We start from the raw sequence: 23,208 nt of genomic DNA, 5'->3' as shown, positions 1-23,208 counted from the left end.
AGGGTTTGGAGTGGATCAGCACACTCATTTAGCATTAATATTTTAGTACTATCTAGGTCTTCCACATGTCCTTAGGTCAGTGTGATCCCTTACCTAGTTACCAAATGTCATTGTGACCTCTCAAAAACATGCCTGATGTTAGATATCAAATGTGAAATCCCATATCCACCTAGAGGGGTATGCTAACATTTGCCCACTCTGATTTATAAGTATAGTAAGTTAATTTAAAAGAAGTACATATGTGCACATCCTTCACCTTGTAAAATAAAATACCATTCCTGATTGGAGCAGAAGGAGTTTAATTATGCATACTGAAATATTAGCTAGTGATGCACTAGCTTTCTGTTGCTCATTCAGTTTTACTTTATTTATTCATGAAAAGCATTTGTACTCTTTCCTTTAACCCAAAAAGCTCCCAGACTGCTTTACCATGATTAATAGCCCAGCTGTTTCTGTGTTCAGGCTTACAATCTAAATTTAAGACATGACACTCATAAAGGATGGAGAGGGAGGAGGAGAAAAAACAGTTTACAGTTCTTATAATGTTCAGCTGGAGAATTACGCCATTTACTAAGCTTACTATTGCTTTGCTGAGGGGGAAGTGGATGTTGTCAACTGTTGCTCTGTTTGTTGTTGTTAACTGCCCTCAAGTCAGCCTCAAGTAATGGTGACCCTATGAATGAGACATCTCCATTCTCAAACATGCTGCTGAGGTCCTGGAGGCTCAGGCCTGTAGCCTCCCTAATTCAGTCTACTTATCTGACATATGGTCTTCCTCTCTTTCTGCTTCCCCCTACTTTGCAAAGCATTAAAGCCTTTTCTGAGTCTTCTCATGATATGGCCAAAATACAGTAGCCTCACTTCTGTCATCCTTGCTTCTAGGGAGAGTTCAGATTTGATCTGTTCTAGGATCTATTTCTTTTTCTTTTTGGCCATCCATGGTATTCTCAGCACTTTTCTCCAGCACCATGTCTCAAATGAATTTACTGTGCGCCTGCTTTATACGTTAAATGCGGGCGCACCTTACACGGTTACCAGCATATGTTGGAAGCCTGCACTGGAAGAAGCCTCGGCACACCAGGAAGAAGTTATGGGGTGCACCCCCATGATGTTTGCCCTGTGCCGTGTGTCCTGTGCTGTGTGTGCCACACCGCACCATATGCACCACACCACACCGTGCGTCCCACACCGTGCCGTGGGCACCACACCGCGCCATGGGCACAAGCCCCATTACTTCTAATGGGTCTCAAGCATACATGTTTTTTTCCTTATGCGGGGGGTGGGTGGGTCTGGAATTGATCCCCGCATAAGGGAAGGGTGCGCTGTATTTTATTTCGGTCAGGTTTCTTCACTGTCCAGCTCTCATATCTGTACCTGGTGATGGGGAATACTATGGACTGGACAGTTCTAACTTTAGTGCTCAATTGTATATATTTTCACTTTAGGATCTGGTTTAAAGCCTTCATGGCTACCCTTTCCATTCTTAGTGAATTTATTTCTTGACTGCAGTCTCCAGTCTGATCAATGTTTGATCCTAGGTATGGAAAGTCTTCAACTATTTCAATTTCCTTATTACCTAGGGTGAATTTATGTAATCCTGTTTGTGCGCTTTCTTCCTTGACCTCCTTAGTAATTGTTCCAAATCTATTATGTTTTCCACTATTGTTCAGTAGCCCAGGCTTAATTGTGTTCCATCTTGGAGAAGAAAACATCACTTTATTTTTGCAAATTAGCCATAACTTTTGGGATGTTTGTGCATTTGGAGTAAGTAATCTACCATTATAAATATGTTTGCTTTCAAACAAAATGTCTAACTGTTGCATTGTACCCCTTGTGGTAGACAGATGAATGAAGAATGTAGGCTGGATCTGGTAGAAGAACATAAACTAATTGGTTTAAACTTCCATTTTGTTATTGATTTTTAGGTTACCTTTTGCACTAGACAAGTTACCCTGGATCTTTAGAAGGACAACCTAGTGGTGTTTTGATTCTGAGTTCCAAGTGGGATGCTTCATTTTATGCATACTTATGTGTACACTTTATAATGATCATAGATAACAACTTTTTTTCCTTTGCAGGAGTCCTATGCAATGTTAAACAAGTATGAGTTACTGGTGGCAAAAGAAGAGATGGAAAAAGTAGACACACTACGCTATACTTGGGAGAAACTGTTGGTTCGGGCAAATGAAGTGCAGAATGAATTGGTAGCATTACAACCTAAATTTAGAGGAGAGCTAATAAGTACAGTGGAGATATTTGTTGAAGACTCTGATCAGTTTTACTTGGATTATGACACGGTACAGTTATACAGTTCATTGGATATATATATATATATATATATATATATATATATATATAAATTTTCATCTTTGTATACATCATTTGGAAGCAGTGGTATGGGGAGTTTGGAAGATATCTATGTGAAATGATAAACCCCAAAAATGGATTTAAATTTTCTGAACGTGCATGTTAAATAAATACATTTATTAATTAATTAAACTATTTTAATCCTACCTGATATGTGAGGGTGCCAAGGATATGTACAATAAAATAAGTTTTAACAGTTCAAAAACAAGTGAGAAGAATAACAATTATGTAAACAGGCTAAAAATACATTATGCGATCTGACAAATGCAAAACAAAACGTTTTAATACTAGTTAGTACATAAATTTAAGTTGGATCAAATAAACTGGCTGCAAAGGCTCTCGGAAAAAGCAATTCATTCACTTGCTACCATGACACTAGCTTTGGTGCCAATCAGGCCTCTAAGGGGAGAGTATTCTATAAATAGGAAGCCCTTCTGATTCCTCCTACAGAGCATTGCCTTCACTGGTGAGATGCAGAGGAGGGCCTCTGCAGGATACCTAAATTCTTAGGCAAGTGTATATAGTTTTTTAAAAAAAGACAAGGAGATAATGGATGAAAGTTCACTGAGGGATTTGGATCGTGAAATGCCAAAAGCTTTATTGCAGGGGAAAGATGTTCAGGGATCATGGCCAGGGCCCTTGTTTCTAGAGATATTTTCCTTTTAATAGCTTTCAGAGAAAAAGGTGGCATGATAAATGAATATGTTTATTTAACATGCACAATCCTCAGAAGGTTGGGTCATAAAAGCAGAAACCTCTCAGCTTAACTTAAAAAGACAGAATATACCCAGTCTGGTAAATCTTAATAATTACTATCATATGAAGAGACCGGCATCCATGGACAAATACCTACTCATCAAAATATTTTCATCTAGATTTTAATCTATTATTGAAATGTCCCCTAAATTTCATAGTTATAGTTAAAAGTGACAACTGTACTTAAACATTTGTGAAAGATAAGTGGAGAAAAAACTGACTGGGGAAAAAGAAAAGACCGAACCCATTTGAAACATGGTGCTGGGGAAGAATTATGCCATGGACCACCCAGAAAACAAATATATGGCAAATCAAGCTTGAACACTGTCTGGAAATTAAAAGGACTTTACCTACTGAAGGCAGTAGGTAAAGAAGAAGCTTACATTACAGATGGATTGACTCAAGAAAGCCACAGCTCTGAATTTGCAAAACCTGAGCAGAGCTGTAGATGACCCAGGGTTCTTTATTCATAAAACTGCTGTACGGTAAAAATGATTTGATGGCCCATAACAAGGACAACAACGGTAGCAGCATCCACGTTTGGACCATCTAAACTGACCAAATATGACAGATACAGTTGAAATTTTAACATGTAAGAAAGTGAACATCTGGGCCTACAATAATTTGATAGACTAAAAGTGAAGCTTTCTTATGAACAAGGTGGCATTACCTTGCCCTATTGCAGAGTTTTCACTTATGTAAACCTCTCTAATCCATGGTATCACAAAGTCTATGTTTCTCGCCAATCAAAAAATGAATATCCTACAATAATACAAACAAAACAAAAGTTTCTTAAACTTACTTAACAAGAACCTGCTTTCTCTTATGAAGGCTTCTCAAGTCTCCATGTACTATGTACCATGTGTTAATATTTAAAGATACATTAAATCATATAAAAGATCCTTAGCAAAGAGAAAAAGGCAACCTGCCCAAGAACATATTTAACCAAAATAGCTTGCATTGAAAAAAGGAGAATAATTTACCTTCAACAAGGGTAAAACCATTTCTTGGTGGGGATTATAATTCACTGAGATTTCCAGAACCGTGGTGTTACATCCAGTAAGATTCTTACGAACAGTGATATCTAACCCTTGGGAAGTATCAGATATCTCTTAAAATAAGGGTTGGTTCACATATGTGTATACATTACCGAGAACCTAGTTACTGTAATTTTGATGAGCTGCATATTGGCAGCTTGTGCCAGTCAGAGCGGTGAGGGACAGGGCAAGGTAACTGTAGGTAAAAGCAGGAGGATGACTATATCTTGTATTCTACCCACTCCTTTCCTTCAAAGACTTTAAGGACACTTAATCAACGAATCTGCATTTCTCTGCACAGCAGTAGGAACTAATTGCACTGAAAAGGCAAATGATAAGGAAATGTACATTTGCAAAAGTCCTGGACCTTAATCATTCCCTAATCTGCTGCTTTAAAATATGTAAAGATGTAAAAGATGAACAACATACTTGTTCTCTGTTGCTTGGACACTCTAGCTGTTGAGGCTCTCTGTCTCTTCCATTCAGTAACTCTCTTCCCCCCCTCCATCTCTTTTCTCATTTGTTATCTTTCTCCCTCCTTCCCTGATATTGCAAGCATCAGGTGCAAAGATGCATGTGTGAATTATCTATTTGTGATTAGATGTGTCACTATGAATAAGCTCAGTTGTTGAAGTACGTAAACATTGCAAATTGCATTGTTGTATTATTGCATTATGTCATCCCCATAGCATAAACTGTATTTCTATTTTTGGATCTTTATAGTCAATGCAGCTGGGTGTCACAGGGCAAAAGACATTGACAGTTGCTGGGGTACTCAAAATGTATATTCTTGATTGTCTATTCTACTGTTAAATCTGGATGCTCCTGAAACTGAGATCTGCTTAGGGCATGGTAACCAGAGCTTGTACAATTTCTACTAATATTGTTAAAATAATATTATAATCCCCTAATGAGGCAGCCATGTTAGCGATGGCAGAATGGAAATCCTTAAAACCTAGGATTGTATATTTTTTTCCTGAAAGATTTTTCCAGCTTATGTGTGACATTTATTAAAGTGAAGTTTCAACCTTCTCTTCCAGAATGGTCCCATGGTGGCTGGTCTTGAACCCCAGGAAGCTAGTGACAGGCTGATCATGTTCCAGGTATATCAGTCATTGGATCAATAACATCCTGCATCACCATCAGTCCTGATGTAAACATACAGCATTGGTTCTGAAGGTGTCCTACTTTAAGGGCAAATCTCTTGTACTTGTGGGTGGATTTTCTCCTCATTGGGCACTGTGTAGGTAAATCTAACTGATTCAGTGGGCTTGTAGTAACAATAGAACCTAGGCCTCATTGTGACTGGTATTGCTGCCATTTCACATTACTGCAATTTAGAGATGAAGGAGAAATTAAGTAGGAAAGTTTAAGGTGAGAGTACCTAAGGTGTAGGTATTGAGCACAGGGAAGGAATACAAGCTATTGCTAGCTGAAAAAAAGCACTCCCCTGCAACCTTCCCTCATCTATTTAGTTTATATCTCCCTGTTCTCCTGCCATAGAACTCAAGGGGAGGAATATCTGTCCAGTGACTTATCAACAACTGGAGAGATGGTTTAGCTGTTCCATTGTGTTAAAAAGCCTGGAGAAAATAGCTGAATGAGAAAAAACATGTTGTTACCAACTGAGTTCAAAGTGCCAAAGGAGTTTGAACTCAGGGGTGAAACAGATGGCAGTTAAGGAGTGGCTTGCCGCTGCCCCTTTTCTTGCTGGGTTGGGGCCACGGCAATGGCACACCACGCGCCCAACCCAGCCTTTTCCCGGCACAAAAAGGAGTGACAGAAAGCTGCTCCTTTTTGCTCTAGGGAAAGGATGCAGGCACGGTGGTGTTTTTGCAGCGTTTCTTCAGTGCAGAGTGTGTAAACACTGCTCCACCGAAACACCATTGATCTGCCACATGTGTGCTTGTTTGTACGGCTTTCTGGCTTACTGGGAGTATGCTGCTGTCTAAATGTCATGTCTCCAGACTGCTGGGAAGCTGGCTTTTTTTCACCATCTGTTTCACCCCTCAGTTAATTCAGCAGATGAAAGAGTATGAAAGTGAATGAGGAGACAAAAGGGAGGAATCTTGCCTTCACATTAAGTTCAGACAAAACCCAATTACTGCAGCATCTCCTAGATTGTCTGTCCCTCCTCATTGATAACTTTTTGCCATTTTGACCATACTCTAATGTTGCTTGACCACATGTGTGCTGTTTTTCATCTATGAAACATTGGAGTGTGTGTTATTTACCTTGGCTATTGATTGATCCTGTTTTAGATGAGTGCCTCCCTGAGTGATATCCATTTTATTTATTGTGATTTTAAGTATCATGAGTATCCTTACACTTTCATTTTTAAACTCTAGAATCGGTTTGACAATCTTTATCGGAAATACATCACATATACTGGGGGTGAAGAGCTGTTTGGCTTACCTGTGACTCAGTACCCGCAGCTCCTTGAGATAAAGAAGCAGCTCAACTTGTTACAGAAGCTTTACGGTCTCTACAATAATGTCATTGAAACTGTAAATGGCTACTATGATATCCTCTGGTCCGAAGTGAACATTGAGAAGATTAATAATGAACTTCTTGAGTTTCAAAACAGGTGGGAAAACATGGAGGTATTAAATCTGTGTTTAGCACAAGTTGCTGTGACCTCTTATCTGAAGTGGGCTGGTGGGAGCATGTATTTACTCCTACAAATTTGGTGTTAATCTTTAGCTGCTTAAAGCAGATCTCTCAAAGTGCAATGGAAAGAAGATTTAGCTTTAATTAATTGTTTTTTTTTAATGTAATCCTCTTTAGAATCTGTATTGCTGGGGTGGAATGCTTCACTGATTTCATTTTCATCCTTTATGTTGTTGCTTCCAGATTAAGTTTTCACATTTCTCATAATTGGGAAAGTGTGATGATTCTTGCTTTACTGAGATGCAGATGTGTCTTGCATATCAATGGGGAAATTCTGTATGAGGCCTCCTTTTATTGAGCACAGACTGGCCTTTTCTTTCGTTAGATCAGGCTAAGGAATGCATGACTGTCTATGTACTTGAACAGCTGGGCTTATTACCTCTCACCATTGCCTTTGCTGCATAGGGCAGATGGGAGTTGCAGTCCAACAACATTTGGAGGACCACAGATTTCTCACACCTGCTATAGACAGATGGTCCCTGTAAACAACAAAGACACTTGTGTTCATTTTGTAAATCAAAATTAAACCATGATGATGGATAAGATATCCAAGTATCAAAGATAGTTTCCTTTGTAGATATACTTTTTTGCTCCTCTGTTAGTTTAGTACTATATGCTTCTTTTTCCCATCTAAAATGTTTCAATAAATACTAGTTCACTTCTAACTGGATTTTCAACACTCCATTCAGGGAAAAAAAAATAAAGAATTGAGTATAGTCTTGGATAGGTTACAAATAATGTTACATTCATCCTTTAAAATGTGTATGTATTAAGCTATTCTCTGATTTACTTTGACCAGCCAGGTCTTAGTTGAATTGCTATTATGACCTTTGTGCTCACAGGGTTGTGAGGAGAGATAAGATTATATGCTCATATATATATATATATGTGTGTGTGCGTGCGTGCGTGCGTGCGTGCTTATTAAAGTAATTACACTTGCAATCTTATGCATACTTTTTCAGAATGAAATTCTGTTGAACTTATTGGGACTTACATCTGAATAGTTATGTGGAAGATCATGATTCCCCTGTGAAATCTTTTGCATTTAATGTTAATTTAATTTCAGAGGCTGTTATTATTGGATGTGTGTTTGTGTGTACCTAGGTGCCGTAAACTGCCCCGAGCTCTGAAGGAATGGCAAGCCTTTCTGGATCTTAAGAAAACAATCGATGACTTCAATGAATGTTGCCCTTTGTTTGAGCTCATGTCCAATAAAGCCATGATGGCCCGTCACTGGAAGCGAATTACTGATCTTACTGGTCACAATTTCAATGTTGAAAATGAGACTTTCAAACTGAGAAACATCATGGAAGCACCTTTGTTGAAATATAAAGAAGAGATAGAGGTACTAATACTCACATGTTTGAGATGGATTCTACAGTGAGTGGTATGACATCCCCAGTATTGAAATGTAGATCTATCTATTCTATATTGCACTCTACCTAGTCCCAATTAATATGTTAGCATCTCTGTCAGAGTATTCTGTCTTATTACCTTGTTCATATAGAGATTAAAATTAAGGTACTTCCATAAGATACGGAAAGCTGACCTTTCGTACACTAAGGCCCGTTACAGATGGGCCTTAAAGTACGTGCTGAGCACGTACTAGGGTTAGGAAGCGGTGGCGCTTCCACACTCCCCCAACCCTAGTACGTGCTCAGCACGTACAAAATGGCGGCAGCCTTTCCACATGGCTGCCGCCATGACTACGTCATGACTGCGCCACCTCCAAACGAGGCGGCGCGGTTGTTACGTAGTGGGGCCGCGTGAGGGTGCTTAGTGCGCCCTTTCCGCGGACCCGGAAGGAGCTCCTTTTCAGAGCTCATTCCAGGTTTGCGTTGCTGGGTGCAGCCTTTAGATGACTGCACCCAGCGACGCAGAGGAGAAAGGGGCCAAGCGGCCCCTTTCTCCTCCTCCCCGCCACTGCGGGGTGTCCTTGGGGCTTGAAGCCCCAAGGACACCCCTTTCCAGGCTGCGGGGAAGCGGCCTTTTGCCCCTTCCTCGCAGCCCGGAAAGCGGCGGATCGAGGCCTCAGCGGCTGCCGCTCTGGCCTCTGAGGCCCGATCTGGCGGGGAAAGGGGCGAGTGCAGGCCGCTGCTATTCGGCAGTCTGTAACGCACCTTAGAAAATTATTGCATCACAAAAAATGTGACTTATTCCCAACAGGATACAGTCACATTTCAGTTTGCAAGCAGGTTTTATCACACTAAAAAATGCCACCACTGCCGCTAAGCAACTGCAACCTGCATGCAGCCCAGGTCCAGCCGCTCTTAGCTGGCTGATTTTTAAAGACTGGAAGCTCCTGTGGGCATGGACCAAATAAATCATCCCCTCTAGTCTGGATGATGCACATCCCACACTCCTGTTCTGGAGCAAACAGTCCAGTCAGTGTCCAGCCCATTCAGCACTAAACTGAATATGCTCTCCTTATAATGAATTAAAATAACTCATATTTTACTCTGAATCTTCTCAGAAGATCAGGAGCCCTCCATTGTTGTGCTGGGCTGCTGTTTACAGTGTGTCCCACTGTGCCACCCAATACAGCCACTGCTGCCACAAGTTACTCACTCTGAGGGCAGAATGATATGCCCAGCCATGTGGTCTTCACAATGGGAGTGCCAGGCAATGGGGGTACGTTGGGGCACCTTTAAGGCCAGAATATTTTGGGCTGCCTCTGGAGTATTCTGGACAGGGCAGACAGGGCCCAAGTTGTGTAGGGGCTGCACAGATTGCACCGATAATTAAAAATGCTAAAAACCAAGCCCAACCTTGGCAGTCATGTTTCTCATTTTGATTCTTTTTTGTTAAACAATGTGTGTATGTGGGGTGGGTATGTGACCTTTTAAAAGGTGATTTGGTGCTCTTGGAAGCAAAAGGGGCAGTCCCAGGGAATTGATGGGGAAGTAGGGACACACACACACAGAGCTTTGGTTGGCTGCATGTAACTCCCAGGAATATATTTGCCCATCCTTTCGTCATAATTCTTCATAAAAACTTACGTATTCCTTCCTAAGCAGTGTACTAATCTGCTATCATTGCATTACAGAATGTTCCACACATTAGGCAGGAAGTTGTCAAATTCTCTGCATTAATTATGTCTTTGATTTGGTAGGATATCTGCATCAGTGCAGTGAAAGAGAAGGACATTGAACAGAAGCTGAAACAAGTGATTGCTGAGTGGGACAACAAAACATTTACTTTTGCCAACTTTAAAACTCGTGGGGAGTTGCTCTTGAGGGGAGACAGCACTTCTGAAACAATTGCAAGCATGGAGGACAGCCTGATGGTTTTGGGGTCCCTGATGAGTAACAGGTAATACAGAAAACCTTCCCACACCACCTTCTAATTATATATTTACTTAAAGTTTTTAATACCTAGGCTAAATATGTTATTTATTTCAGGTACAACACACCTTTCAAGGCTCAGATCCAGAAGTGGGTACAGTACCTGTCCAACACAACTGACATCATTGAGAACTGGATGACAGTACAGAATTTGTGGATATACTTAGAGGCAGTCTTTGTAGGTGGGGACATTGCCAAACAGCTTCCAAAGGTACAAAACTTTACTTGGTCCTGTTGAATCTGGGGATGTGTTCAGGCAATGCAAGCATTACAAATGATTACCCCCCCCCCCCATGGTGTAATAAACAGCTGAAGGTGTAACAGACAGCTGAAGGTAAAGAACATGTGGTTACTAAAGAATAGTGTGAGGAATGACTTTAATATTGAGTTAACTATATACTGAGTATAGATTTTATTGATATTGAGATGCCTCTTTCATTTGTATCTTTAAACAGGAAGCCAAGCGTTTCTCTAATATTGATAAATCATGGGTGAGGATTATGACCAGGGCCCATGAAATACCAAATGTAGTCCAGTGTTGTGTTGGAGATGAAACCATGGGACAGCTTCTCCCCCATCTGTTGGATCAACTGGAAATCTGTCAAAAGTCTCTTACAGGGTGAGTCTACCAGTGGAGAAATCCTTGAGTAGTGGGGATCTGATGATGAAAGTGTTCAGAAGCAGAATTTAGCAAAGTTACTTTTTGTAGTTTACAAATCCTAGAGCCACCAGACAGCATGGGTACTAAATCCTAGGTATAATTCTGAACTAGGTGTGGAAAAATTCCGTCTATAGGCTGCATGTAGTCCCTGTTTCCCCCACCAGCTTCCTACGGTACCCCAAGGCCCATAATGCACAATCAATCACAATAAATCAATCTAGGGTTATTTACATTCCCAAATGGCAAATGCTGCTTTCCCCACATGCTCCCATTACTCCATGCAAAATAACATTGCTACCAAAAACAGAGTGGGGCGTGAAGATGAAAACTGGCCCCTGGATCTGGCTCAATTGCCCATCCTGGTGCTAACCTGTGCTCTCTGGAGATGCATGTTGATCTAGTTATAAGAATATTTATTTTAACATAATGTGAACACTGAAATATTTTAAAATTGAATGACACTGGAGGTAGTTACAGGAATAAGAGGACTTCTGGCTCATTTAGTAGTCCTCGCCATGGCTCTAGCTTTTGCTTGCTAGCTTCTCATTTAAATTATGTATGTTTGGGAAATAAGCAACCTTCATTAGTTCATGCAACAAATGGCTTGCAATGCTAGGCAGTATCATCAAAGCATTTTAAGTCCCCTGGGAATAGGATTTGGCTCAACTTCTATGACTAATGATGCATTCTCATTTGAGAATTCTCATCTTTATTTGATCAGTGACAGGATATTATGAAGCTCAACTTACACAATTTACTCCATTTCTTGAGGTTTTATTTTTTGTTGGTTCAAATCCAGGTATCTGGAGAAAAAGCGGCTTTCGTTTCCTCGTTTCTTCTTTGTGTCAGACCCTGCTCTTTTGGAAATCCTGGGCCAGGCTTCAGATTCTCATACAATCCAGGCTCACTTGCTAAATGTATTTGATAACATCAAATCTGTGAAATTCCATGAAAAGGTTTGTGTGATTCTATCATCATCCTATAAAGGGACCAAAATTTGGCAATTCCCTACGTACAAGTACCAGAAAGTTATTTCCTATATAAAATGTACAGCCTAGTGAGGAATGAAAATACTGAGCCCTGCTCAGGCATTCTAAGCCAGTAGAGGTAAATATGTGGGGAGCAGGAAGATGCTGTAGACTTGCCCCCTCAATTTTCAGTCTGCATCTGTACTGCAGAAATAATGCAGTTTGACACCACTTTAACTGCCATTGCTCCATGCTATGCAATTCTGGGAAGTGTAGTTTGTTGTGGCATCAGAGCTCTCTGACAGAGAAGATTGAATGTCTCACAAAATACAATTCTCAGAATTTCATAGTACTGAGCCATGGCAGTTAAAGTGGTGTCAGACTGGATTATTTCTGCAGTGTGGATGCAGCCTCACTCTCCTTATATTCAGAGTGACATTCTGGAGAGTCTTCATTATACATAGAGGCTCTCTCTGAGGTGTTTATCACACTATACTCCTATAGTGCTACTATTCCACTTTAACTGCTCTAGCTGCCTCCTGTTGCATTCTGGGATTTGCAGTTTTAAGGAGGTGTATTTAGAATTCTCAGGCAGATCTCTGCCTGAGAATTCTAAATACCCCTCCTTAAAACTGCAAATCCCAGAATGCAACAGGAGGCAGCTAGAGCAGTTAAAGTGGAATAGTAGCACTATAGGAGTATAGTGTGATAAACACCTGAGATTCTACATGCTGAAAAAGCAGGGTTCTGGATCATGCATCTACACATAGTCCATAGGTGAGATCAGTGGTGTCACCTGGTGTGGGGGGCTGCTGGGGGGGCAGTGGCATGCCCCACCCACCCCTCCTGCTGCCTCACTCACTTGTCTCCCCCCTACAGGCCTGTATACCATGAGCCAAAAAGGGCTGCTTGGCAGTGGCAGACTCCTCTGCTTCCCCTCTCTTCCCACTGTCTCACTCAGTCACTCGCTCAAACTTGTAACCACTAGAAATGTAACAACATTTTTTCCACTAGAAACACAACAACCTTGTGAAAAATGCAAACCTCTGAAGTCTTTGGTAAAGGATTCTCGCTGATTACAGGTTTATGATCGGATACTTTCCATTTCCTCTCGGGAAGGTGAGACAATTGAATTGGAAAAGCCTGTAATGGCAGAAGGAAATGTGGAGGTTTGGCTGAATGCTCTTTTGAAGGAATCTCAGGCCTCATTACATCTGGTGATTCGACAGGCAGCGGCAAGCATTCAGGAATCAGACTTTCAGTTAATAGAATTTCTTTCTTCTTTCCCTGCTCAGGCAAGTTTCTTTTCCATTCTTTCCTTCAAATAGGAATATTATGATAGCCCAAATTTTTCAAGGTCTGCATTGATACACAAAGCAGTGCTTATTAAGTGACATATTAATACTTTTGCCAAGACTTTCTTGTATTACTTTAGCTCTTATCCCAGGGTTGGGTTCTTGTGAAACAACATTAATTTTATGTTATATGGGCTCCATACTTGTGAGGAAAATAAATGTACTTCTCAGGTTTTGTTAACTTGCCAGTCCATTTTTCTTCACTCATGGTTTACTAACTACCACAATTAGTTGCATGTAGTTGCATGTTCATCAGGTTTATCTACATTTTCAGCCATATTAAGTTTTGTTTTTGTTTTTGTTTAAAAAATACAAACCAAGAATGAGCAAAATTGATTTGGATTAGGAAAACAGCTTATGGGTAGAGATTTTAAAAGTAACTCCTATTGCTATTCTTTTATCACTTGTTTCAATGTAAGCTGTAATTTACTGTTACTCAATGTTTCTGAGATTAGCTTTATATCTTTATTAACTACAAAATATGGTTTGTATTAAGCATGGTTAAGTTTGGTGGCAAATTAAACCTTCAACCATGGCTAAGGTTGGACAGAGGAGAGGAGAGCAGTCAGCTGAAGGACTATCAGATGAACAGACTCGATAGACCGATGATAAAGAATGGCATCAGGGCAGAGTGGGGACATGGCATCTGCATGATGCATACCCCAACTCTGCCCCTATGCCAGTGTGATGCCACGTACCCCACCACATAGTGGGCAGCATCACAGCGCTCTTCTGGCACTGTGTACAGATGATGCAGTGCCAAAGAAACTCTGAAAAGCCATGGTGCCAGCAGCTTTTTGCAGCTCCTTTTTGTGCAATGGAAAGGTCAGATCAGGGCCATGGCGTGCAGCCCTGATCTGGCAAAGACAAGGTTGGTCTGTTCAGCCTGGAAGTCTTCTATTTGAAGGTATCCTTTCCAAATAGAGGCAATACACCCCAAAAGGGGAGAAACAAGGGCCTTGAGGCTTCCTGTAGGTGGTTAGCACCTGGACAGTAGACATATCAGGCACACAAGTAATCTGGACTCAGGTTTTCTCCCTCTGGTGAGGAGCATTTGTCTTTAAATCAGAGTAATAATTTCTATATTTGCATCTGTAAAGTTTTTATTGCTGCTTCTTACCCCGAGTAAGAAAGCCTCCCCCCCCCCCCCGACCCCACTTTAGAATCATAATTCCTACTTAATACATTTTCTATAGAAGTCCCCATCCACTTCCCTTCTGGAACACTCCACTGCAGCAGGTAAGCAAGATTATCTTCCTGAGAATACCCCATTCCATCTCCTCCCTCCCCTTTTCCCTGGGAGAAAAAGTAACTTGTTGCTGTTGTGTGCCTTCATCTTGTTTCCAACCTATGGTGACCCTAAGGTGAACCTGTCACAGGGTTTTCTTGGCAAGATTTGTTCAGAGAGGTGTTGCTTTTGCATTCCTCTGAGGCTGAGAAAGAATGACTTATCCAAGGTGATACAGGTTTTTTCCATAGCCAAGTGGGGGTGTCTAACCCTGATCCCCAAAGTCATAGCCCAGTGTTCAGTCCACTACACTATGCTGGCTCAAGGGAGTATCTAATCCCAGTAAATGGAATCAGCTTAGTTTTGGAACTCTTCTCTCCCTGATAGAGAAGAATTACATTCACCTTTGTCCAAGCAAGCAAAGCACAAATAACAGTTAAAGAAGTCAATGGAAACAAAGTTTTCTCCTAAATAAAGAGGTGAACATCAGACTGAGATCAGTATTGCACAGGATGGAGCTCTTCTGCCAGATATAAAGTATCCAGTCAGATCAAGCAATAGCACCCCTTTGTGCCAACAACAAACCATTGGAAACAGGCATAAAAAGTCTTTAATATATCTAAGGCCTGATACAGACAGACCAAAATAAAGCTGCTTTGAATCACTTTGGAGGTATGCTGTTTAAATGATACATGCGTCCTAAGAGTCCAGAAGCCGCACCAAAGCCACACTCTAGTCCTAAGGACTGGAGTGCTGCTTTGGTGCAGCTTCCAGACTCTTAGGATGCATGCATCATTGAAACACCATACCTCCAAAGTGACCTGAAGCAGCTTTATTTTGGCCTGTCTGTATAGGGCCTAAGCTAAATGGTCTCCATGTTACTTACACACATACTGAGCCTCCTACTGGCACTAAGCAAGGGACATTAGGCACTTATCAAGCCTCTCCCTCCCCTATGGCAAAAGCAACTATCTGAAAATATATTTCTTATTTTGTCTTATTTTTTAGTGATGTACTTCTTTTCAGGTGGTGAAGGTTGTGGTGGTGGTGGTGGTGGTGTGCGTGTGTGTAAGAGAGTGATGCTTTGTAGTTGGGAGCCAGAGTTGGAAGAACGAAGTCCTGCAACCCACTCTCAGTCCCAATTGTGGGAACTTTAAAGGCTCTGCAAATGAGAGACATCCTTGTTTTTAAAACATAGTAAGTTGTACTGCAGGATAATCAAATTGGACTTTTGAAAGGTACTGAATAATGTGTTTTTTTAAAAAATATATTTTTCAAGGTTGGCTTGCTGGGGATTCAAATGATCTGGACACGAGATGCTGAAGAAGCTTTGACAAATGCAAAATATGATAAGAAGATAATGCAGAAAACAAACCAGTTTTTCCTGGATCTTCTTAATACTTTGATAGACATGACTACAAAGGACCTCAGCCCTGTAGAGCGCATTAAATATGAGACACTAATCACAATTCATGTGCACCAACGGGACATATTTGATGACCTGGTAAAACATTTTCCTACTTGTTGTTAATAACAAGAAGAAAGATTTATGTTTCAAGTGCTGTGTGCATTTCCATATTGTCACTAATTCTAATCACGTAGCACCTGAAGATTGGATTGGGTGACCAGTCCTGGCAATGTTTTCATCATTGTTCTGTGAAATATAATGACCAATTTAACAAATTACTTAAAAATGTTTATAGTGCTAATTATGACAAATTATTCTTTTTTGGAGACAGGCTATTGTAATGACACATATAACAAATTTTCAAATGAACTTCAGGCTCTGTGTAAACTGCCCTGAGCTTACCTGTGTGAGGTACAAAAATGTATTAAATACTTAGGGGGGAAATGGTGGTCAAATTTCAGATTCCCTGGAGTTTTTCTAAACAGTATGGTTTTGGGGATAGGTGAGAAGTGTTGGCGGCTTAAGAGAACAGTTGTGTCTGTTCTCCGTAAATGTTTTATTTAAAATATTAAAATAATTATGGAAAAATCTTTCTTCTATGTTGATTTTTTTGTCTCTTTGATATTAGGCAGAATGGCTTTAGAAACAAGGCTATCTCTGACTTAAATCTTAATATTATGTTAGCAAAACAAGCCACCTTTGTAATAAGAATGTGAACTTGTGTTTATCTCATACTTGCATGGGAGAATGGAAAACATCAAAAGTTGCTCTCCCACTTAACATGATTGTAAGAGTTTTTGCTAAATTTCTGATGAATATTTTGTAAAGGTTTATCTATGCAAGGGAATCCTTGCTTTTGTGTAAAGTACATTTTTTTTACAAAATTTGGGAATTTTCCCATATAAAATACAAATTTTAACTTTTTTTGGTCACTGTTGGTGCTGACAAAGAAAAATGGTAGTCGTCTCACTCTCATATAAAGGTGAAAATTCTTGCAGTGGTGGACTTTGTGAATATTCTGTATATCTTTCATACCAAAGAGGAGAAAAATTGTGAATATTCTGTATATCTGTAATCTATAATTTCTCCCTGCCTGTTTATCCAATTTTATCTCACTGATAAAGAAATGCTAGTTTTGCTGCTGTTCACGGACATCTGAGTTGCATTTAATTGCCATTTTTCAGAATCTTTTTTTCCAGGTTCAAGATAGCAGTCCATTTGTGTTTATAAATTTATATTTTGAAGGAACCTACTGTGATACTTGCTAATTAGCTTACTTGCTGTTCACCACTATGATCTTTGGAATAGCGGTATATAAATAAAACAAATTATTATTATTATTATTATTATTATTATCAGTTTTATTAAGATATCTCAAAAATTAACTTAAAATTTTGGTTTTGTGTTGCTCCTCCTTTCCAAAGCACCTAAACAACTAAAGTGTTTCGAATCTCCAGTAATTTCTGTATTTTTTTACAAATTGCTGCTTCCAAATATGAAATGAATGCACATCCCTTCATTTAGTGGCATAAGCCTTTTTTTTGTCCCTAGTGTCGTATGCATATCAAGAGTCCTACAGATTTTGAATGGCTGAAGCAATGCAGGTTTTATTTCAGTGAAGATGCAGACAAAATGATGATAAACATCACAGATGTCACCTTCACATATCAAAATGAATTTTTGGGCTGTACAGACAGGCTTGTCATTACACCTCTAACAGATAGGTAAGGAATAATTGATGCCATTCAGTTTGCTTGAAGGATTATATACTCTGTATGCCAATATCATTCTGCAGCTTATTATCTGAGAGTCTTGTTCAGGTTTATTAGAGCAGAAGGGTGGAAGGTGGAAATCAAGGCAGAAAGAGGTAATCTTTTGTGCTCCAGTGTGGGAGAACATCTAGGATGTTGGAAAAGAAAGAAGCCATATTTCATCCTCTGGGATTCCAAGGTACCATTGCTGTGTTCAAGATTCTTGGCAGATTTTCTATGAATTTAGAAATAGGGAAGAGAGAATTTAAGAACTGCAGGCAATAAATGTCTACTAGGTGGATCTATTCCAGATGGAAAAGTAGATTATCCTACAACTCACAATGGTGCACTATGTTTTAGTGTTCCTTTGCCCTGTGGTCCTTCTTACTTAATGCAATGTACCAGAGGTGATGGGGCACATCAGGTAAAACACTAAAACATAGACAGGCCATGGTGCACCATTGTGAATTGTAGGATAATCTACTTTTCATCTGGAATAGATCCACCTAATAGACATTTGGTACCTGCAGTCCATAAATCATCTCTTCCCTATATTGTGGGATGTAATATTGATTTATAATGCTGCGCAATAGGGTTTAAGCATTCAATCTGCTACAGACTCTGAACCAGTTTTTCAGGTGTTCAGTGAATGTCCAGCAATCTGGTAACTCTGAATTATTACCAGAATTGATCTGGGTGCATCTGCCAATCATTAGCACGTTCTTAGTGCTTGACCAGAGTAACTTAAAAATTAGCATCGGCTGTGAAAAGCTTTATTGTTAAATTTTCTTCAAGCATCTCCAACAGAAGTGGAAAATGCAAAGAACTTCATTTTCTGAAAGCTACAACTTTGTAAAACGCAAAGGCCGAGATCTGTTTGTTATTGTCTGTCAGAGCTGATCTACTGAATCAATAGAAATTAGGTGGCTATTTTCTAAATTCCCATAGGTTCAATGGGTCTGTTATAGTCATGACAAAGAATTAAATTTAGGTTAAAGACCTAAAGACCTAAATAAAGAGCATGCTCTTTATTATTACAAATCTTTATTATGGTCAACTGATGATAAATAAATTATGGTCAGGTGATGATTTATTATGGTCAGCTGACTGCAAAAAATAAAATTTCAAGTCATACTGAAGAATATTAATAACAATTATATATCAGCCTTGTTACACTCCTAGGAAGTGTATGAAACATATTTTTATTGCTATTTATAGGCCCCATACAGACAGGCCAAAATAAAGTTGCTTGGGCCACTTTGAAGGTATGCTGTTTAAATGATGCGTGCGTCCTAAGAGTCCGGAAGCCATGTCAAAGCCACAATCCAGTTCTAAGGACTGGAGCGCAGCTTTGGCACAGCTTCTGGACTCTTAGGACGCACGCATCATTTAAACAGCATACCTCCAAAGTGGCCCGAAGCAGCTTTATTTTGGCCTGTCTGTATGGGGCCATAGTGATCATTGTATTAGTTTCAGCCTTTAGAGTCTGAAGAGCATTCTGATCTAATTATGGTTAATTAACCATTTTTAGTACTTTGGTACAGATGAAACTTAAAAAGAACATGGCTGACTATTAAATAGAACGTGGCTGCTGTTTGGTGATACATTGATGTTTATATAAGTTCGTTTCATCATAGGTGCTATATTACTTTGGCTCAAGCCTTAGGGATGAGCATGGGAGGAGCACCGGCTGGACCTGCAGGAACTGGCAAAACAGAAACAACAAAAGACATGGGAAGATGTCTTGGAAAATATGTTGTGGTCTTCAATTGTTCAGATCAGATGGATTTTCGAGGACTGGGGAGAATTTTTAAAGGTCAGGCTGCCTTCTGCCATGGAATCTATGTTCTTATAAAATTGAGTATTCAGTTTCAAGTTGTACCAAAGTGTGTGTTAACCATTCCTTTGTGTGTAAAAATGAGACAATTGAAACATTTTGAAAAAAATGGAATGGTTTTGTGTCACGGTTCAGTCCTTGTTTTGTGTGCTATATGATAGTTGTGCTGTTCCATTTAAAAATTGTATTTTCCATTAAAAAAAACCAACCCAGAACAATTTTCACATATATTGCCCAAAGAATCTTGATCACAGGGTGGCATGTAAATGTACTATAAATGAATGGGAGCCGAATGTCTGAAGAAACTTATTTTCCCAAATGGACTGTGCATGGTATTCTCAGTTGCTATTGCACAATACTGTATTTCTCACAAAATTTCTTTTGCTGAGCTGTGTTTAAAAATTAAGTTTTATTCCCATGGATTTTTCCAGTTCTTGTAGCTTATTCACATGGCTCATAGAAAATTCCTGTTTTGATTTGAATCACTTCTGGGTTAATTGTTGCTAGCAATCTTATTACATAAAAGCTGCAGGCCATAACATGATTCATTAGAAACAATTAGGTTCAGTAATAGATAAAGTGACTTTAGGTGATACCATGTGACTATGGCGTTGAAAGGAGCCTCTCCTCAAATCTTCCTGCTTTCTCTGGGAGTCTAGAATGATTGTATAAGCAAACTAAGGAAGGAGGAATGCGTGGCCTTGGGGGGATCTCCATGCAGCCTTCAGGCCTACAACACCCACTATTCCCAGATAGTCTCCCATCTAAGTACTAATCAGGCTTGACCCTGTTTAGCTTCCAGGATCAGATGAGATTGGGCATGTTCAGAGTGGTATAACCATGGGCTGCAGCCTCCAGGCTGTTTTTGCAGCTTTACCTTCTTCAGAACACACTTTTTTTTTCTGGCAGAAGCAGAGTAAATTATCTGTCTTGAAAGTCTCCAGGAGTGATGATTTACCCTCTAGATAGGTTTTATACTCCAGTTAACATTAAAAATAAAGAAAAGCCCAGGTTTTCAAAACCTGAACTGGACTGATATTTGGGGGTGACATTCTGGGCAATCTGAGCAATTCCCAGAGGGTTTTTGTGGCAAGAAATTGTCCCTCACTTCCTCTGAAGATGCTCATCTCTGCGCTAAAGCTGATTTTTATCAGATGTCAATCTCTTAAGAACTTGCAGTGTTGAGCCTGCTTTCATTAGACTTACTTCAAGTGAACTTTTTGATACTTGAAAGCACAATGATTTGTGGTGTCTTTGATATCTATTCATGTAAAAGGGATACAGAATTAGCCTCATTTAACCTCAGCCTTTTCCTCCCCCTGATCAAAGGTCTTGCTCAGTCTGGATCATGGGGCTGCTTTGATGAGTTCAACCGCATAGATTTGCCAGTGCTATCTGTGGCTGCACAGCAGATTGCAATTGTACTGACATGTAAGAAGGAAAGGAAGAAGAGTTTCATTTTTACCGATGGTGATAATGTGGAAATGAATCCTGAATTTGGGCTTTTTTTGACAATGGTAAGTAGGCTGAGGATGTTGGGAAGGAATATTTCAGTTCACCAAAACTTGGTTTCATTTGGTTTAATTCATAAAATAAATGTGTAATCTGTTCTAAAACCATGAGGACCTTTTGAGCTGGTGTTGAGAGAAAAATGCTTTGTATCACCTCAATTGTACTGTCATCAGCAGCCAGACTCAGCAGATCAAATATGCAGAGATTGTACATCACATAAGATCGTAAGTGTAAGATTCAAGATGCAAGATCATTTTATGGCACATGGGTTTATGTGCTACCCCATGTATTCCCCTATTTATTTATTTCAGTGTCATGCAGTCCTGTGCGCACTGTAGTGTTGCACTGTGAGAAGAGTTCTGCTAGCTGTCTTGCAAGAGACAACACTGTTGCCTATAGTGGGAGCTCATGGGAACAGAAGACTTTCAGCAGGAGCATGTGAGGGCTGAGGGAAAAAGAAAGACAATAATTGCACCAAAGTAGTTTCAAACATATTACATTTTTATTTGCTAAAGTTTATATAAGTAGGTTCTAATAGAGCAGGAGTACATGAGCTGGCAGCTTGAGCCTACCTTAAGGGACAACTGGATGGAGTGGCTGACACTGAATTCAAAAGAGTTCATATTAAATATTGAGCCTCTGAAAGTGTACCAGCATGGAAATCACATGGGCCACTAAACTGCCAACACTTTAAAGTGATCACATGAAAGCTGGTCCATGAGTCCTGTCCATCAAGAGGTCTAATTCCTTATTCTTCATGAATAGGTCCTTTCCTGACAACAAAGCATCTATCTAGTTGTGGAAAATGTGGTTTGTTTAGGAAACAGCAAGCAAGAAAAATATATTGCATTTTATGAGGAAGGCAAAAACCATCACAACTCCGTAGCGCTATGTGTGGAATAGGTGAAATTACTTCTCAGCCCCATTAATCAACAAATGGTAACAGCTAGAAGGAAAGGGCTTGAAGGAGGAAAACAACGAAGAGAAGGTCACAACACCACTGAGGCCCCTTTATATCGCATAGGGATAGACTAGAGGGAAGAGGCCTTTATGGCCATTTCCCCAAGCAACCCTTGCTCCTACAGCCATGCTTGGATTGTTGACCAAGTGGGTAGAACAAATAATGGGATCATAATCCAAGCCCACAAAACTCAAAACCAGAAGACTGAAGCCACATTGCTACTAACTCTGAATGTTCTACCTGTAGTGGGTATACAAGTCTCTTGCCTTCATCTTCCCATGGAATTTTGGCTCTAATGGGATGTGCTGCCTCTTGCGCCCTGCATGTTCCTGCGCAGCTTTGCAAATATGTGCAAAGCCTCATATAACGCAGGTGCACTGTATTGAACTCACAACCTTATGGTTTTGAGTGAGTGGCTGCAGTACAGCCATTTAACCACTGCGCCACCAGGGCTCTTCCAAGGTAGATCTCTTATAAACTATCAACAAAGAGACATATGTAGGAAATATGTGGGAAAGGTTTAGGGTCAGTTGTAGAACTTGCAAGGGAAATTGTATGAAATTTGCCTGTTAAGCAAATGTTGAACAGCAGCCCAACTGATAATTACCTGTTCATCAGAACCCTGGGTACGCGGGTCGTCAAGAGCTGCCTGAAAACCTGAAGATCAACTTCCGCTCAGTAGCAATGATGGTTCCTGATCGGCAGATCATCATCCGTGTAAAACTGGCTAGCTGTGGCTTCATTGATAACATTGTTCTTGCAAGGAAGTTCTTTACTCTGTACAAACTCTGTGAAGAGCAATTGTCTAAACAGGTAGAAATGCTTATATTATATCAAAAGTTTTATTCTACTGATAAATGGAACAATTAGCAGCAGTGTAGATGATGTTCATTGTTGGTAGTGCTAGAAAACTTTCAGGGGATGGCATATGCACAATACAATAGGTACAGAAACTGTGGTGGCTGATGGCTTCCATATCAGGTGGTGTGCTGAATTAATTCAGGATTTTCATTCAAACATCAAAAGAGCTATCCAAGGTACTAGACTTATAAATGAGTGCTTTGGGTAGCTCATATAATGTCTGTCATACTGATATGGAAGCCACCAGCTGCTACTGGATATAGAGATAGATATAGATGTATTTTTTGTTTTGAGAGCACACAAAAGACTCCATTTCCTACCTTAGAAAACTTCCAATAAACTAATATTAAAGTCTTAGACTCATGGACACAGTCTTTTCCCCCTCAATGTTTGTAAGATAGAATCAATAAATCCAAGAAATAACGCCCCAACCCTCTATTGTTTTGGTTTTTCTATGGCAGGTTACAGACCATCGAAAAGCGGCGGTCTGGC

General features: G+C 40.0%; 1 protein-coding gene across 1 annotated transcript in view; it reads left to right on the top strand.

Annotated features, from left to right (window-relative positions):
* DNAH5 (dynein axonemal heavy chain 5) overlaps positions 1–23,208 on the top strand; it is a 158,754-nt gene that overhangs the window by 50,385 nt on the left and 85,161 nt on the right. Inside the window, exons 25-38 of the mRNA XM_089516460.1 lie at positions 2,079–2,297; positions 5,201–5,263; positions 6,509–6,747; positions 7,935–8,175; positions 9,943–10,142; positions 10,232–10,385; positions 10,630–10,793; positions 11,635–11,791; positions 12,886–13,098; positions 15,666–15,890; positions 17,346–17,518; positions 19,183–19,361; positions 20,712–20,899; positions 22,474–22,668. Coding sequence (XP_089372586.1) covers positions 2,079–2,297; positions 5,201–5,263; positions 6,509–6,747; positions 7,935–8,175; positions 9,943–10,142; positions 10,232–10,385; positions 10,630–10,793; positions 11,635–11,791; positions 12,886–13,098; positions 15,666–15,890; positions 17,346–17,518; positions 19,183–19,361; positions 20,712–20,899; positions 22,474–22,668 — 2,610 coding nt within the window. The remainder of the gene's footprint in view (positions 1–2,078; positions 2,298–5,200; positions 5,264–6,508; positions 6,748–7,934; positions 8,176–9,942; positions 10,143–10,231; positions 10,386–10,629; positions 10,794–11,634; positions 11,792–12,885; positions 13,099–15,665; positions 15,891–17,345; positions 17,519–19,182; positions 19,362–20,711; positions 20,900–22,473; positions 22,669–23,208) is intronic.

The sequence above is a fragment of the Sceloporus occidentalis genome, unplaced genomic scaffold, assembly GCF_023333645.1.
Source record: "Sceloporus occidentalis isolate IW3139 unplaced genomic scaffold, rSceOcc1.0.p SCAF_3, whole genome shotgun sequence".
Lineage (NCBI taxonomy): Eukaryota > Metazoa > Chordata > Lepidosauria > Squamata > Phrynosomatidae > Sceloporus > Sceloporus occidentalis.
This window is presented reverse-complemented; position numbering and strand designations above follow the sequence as displayed.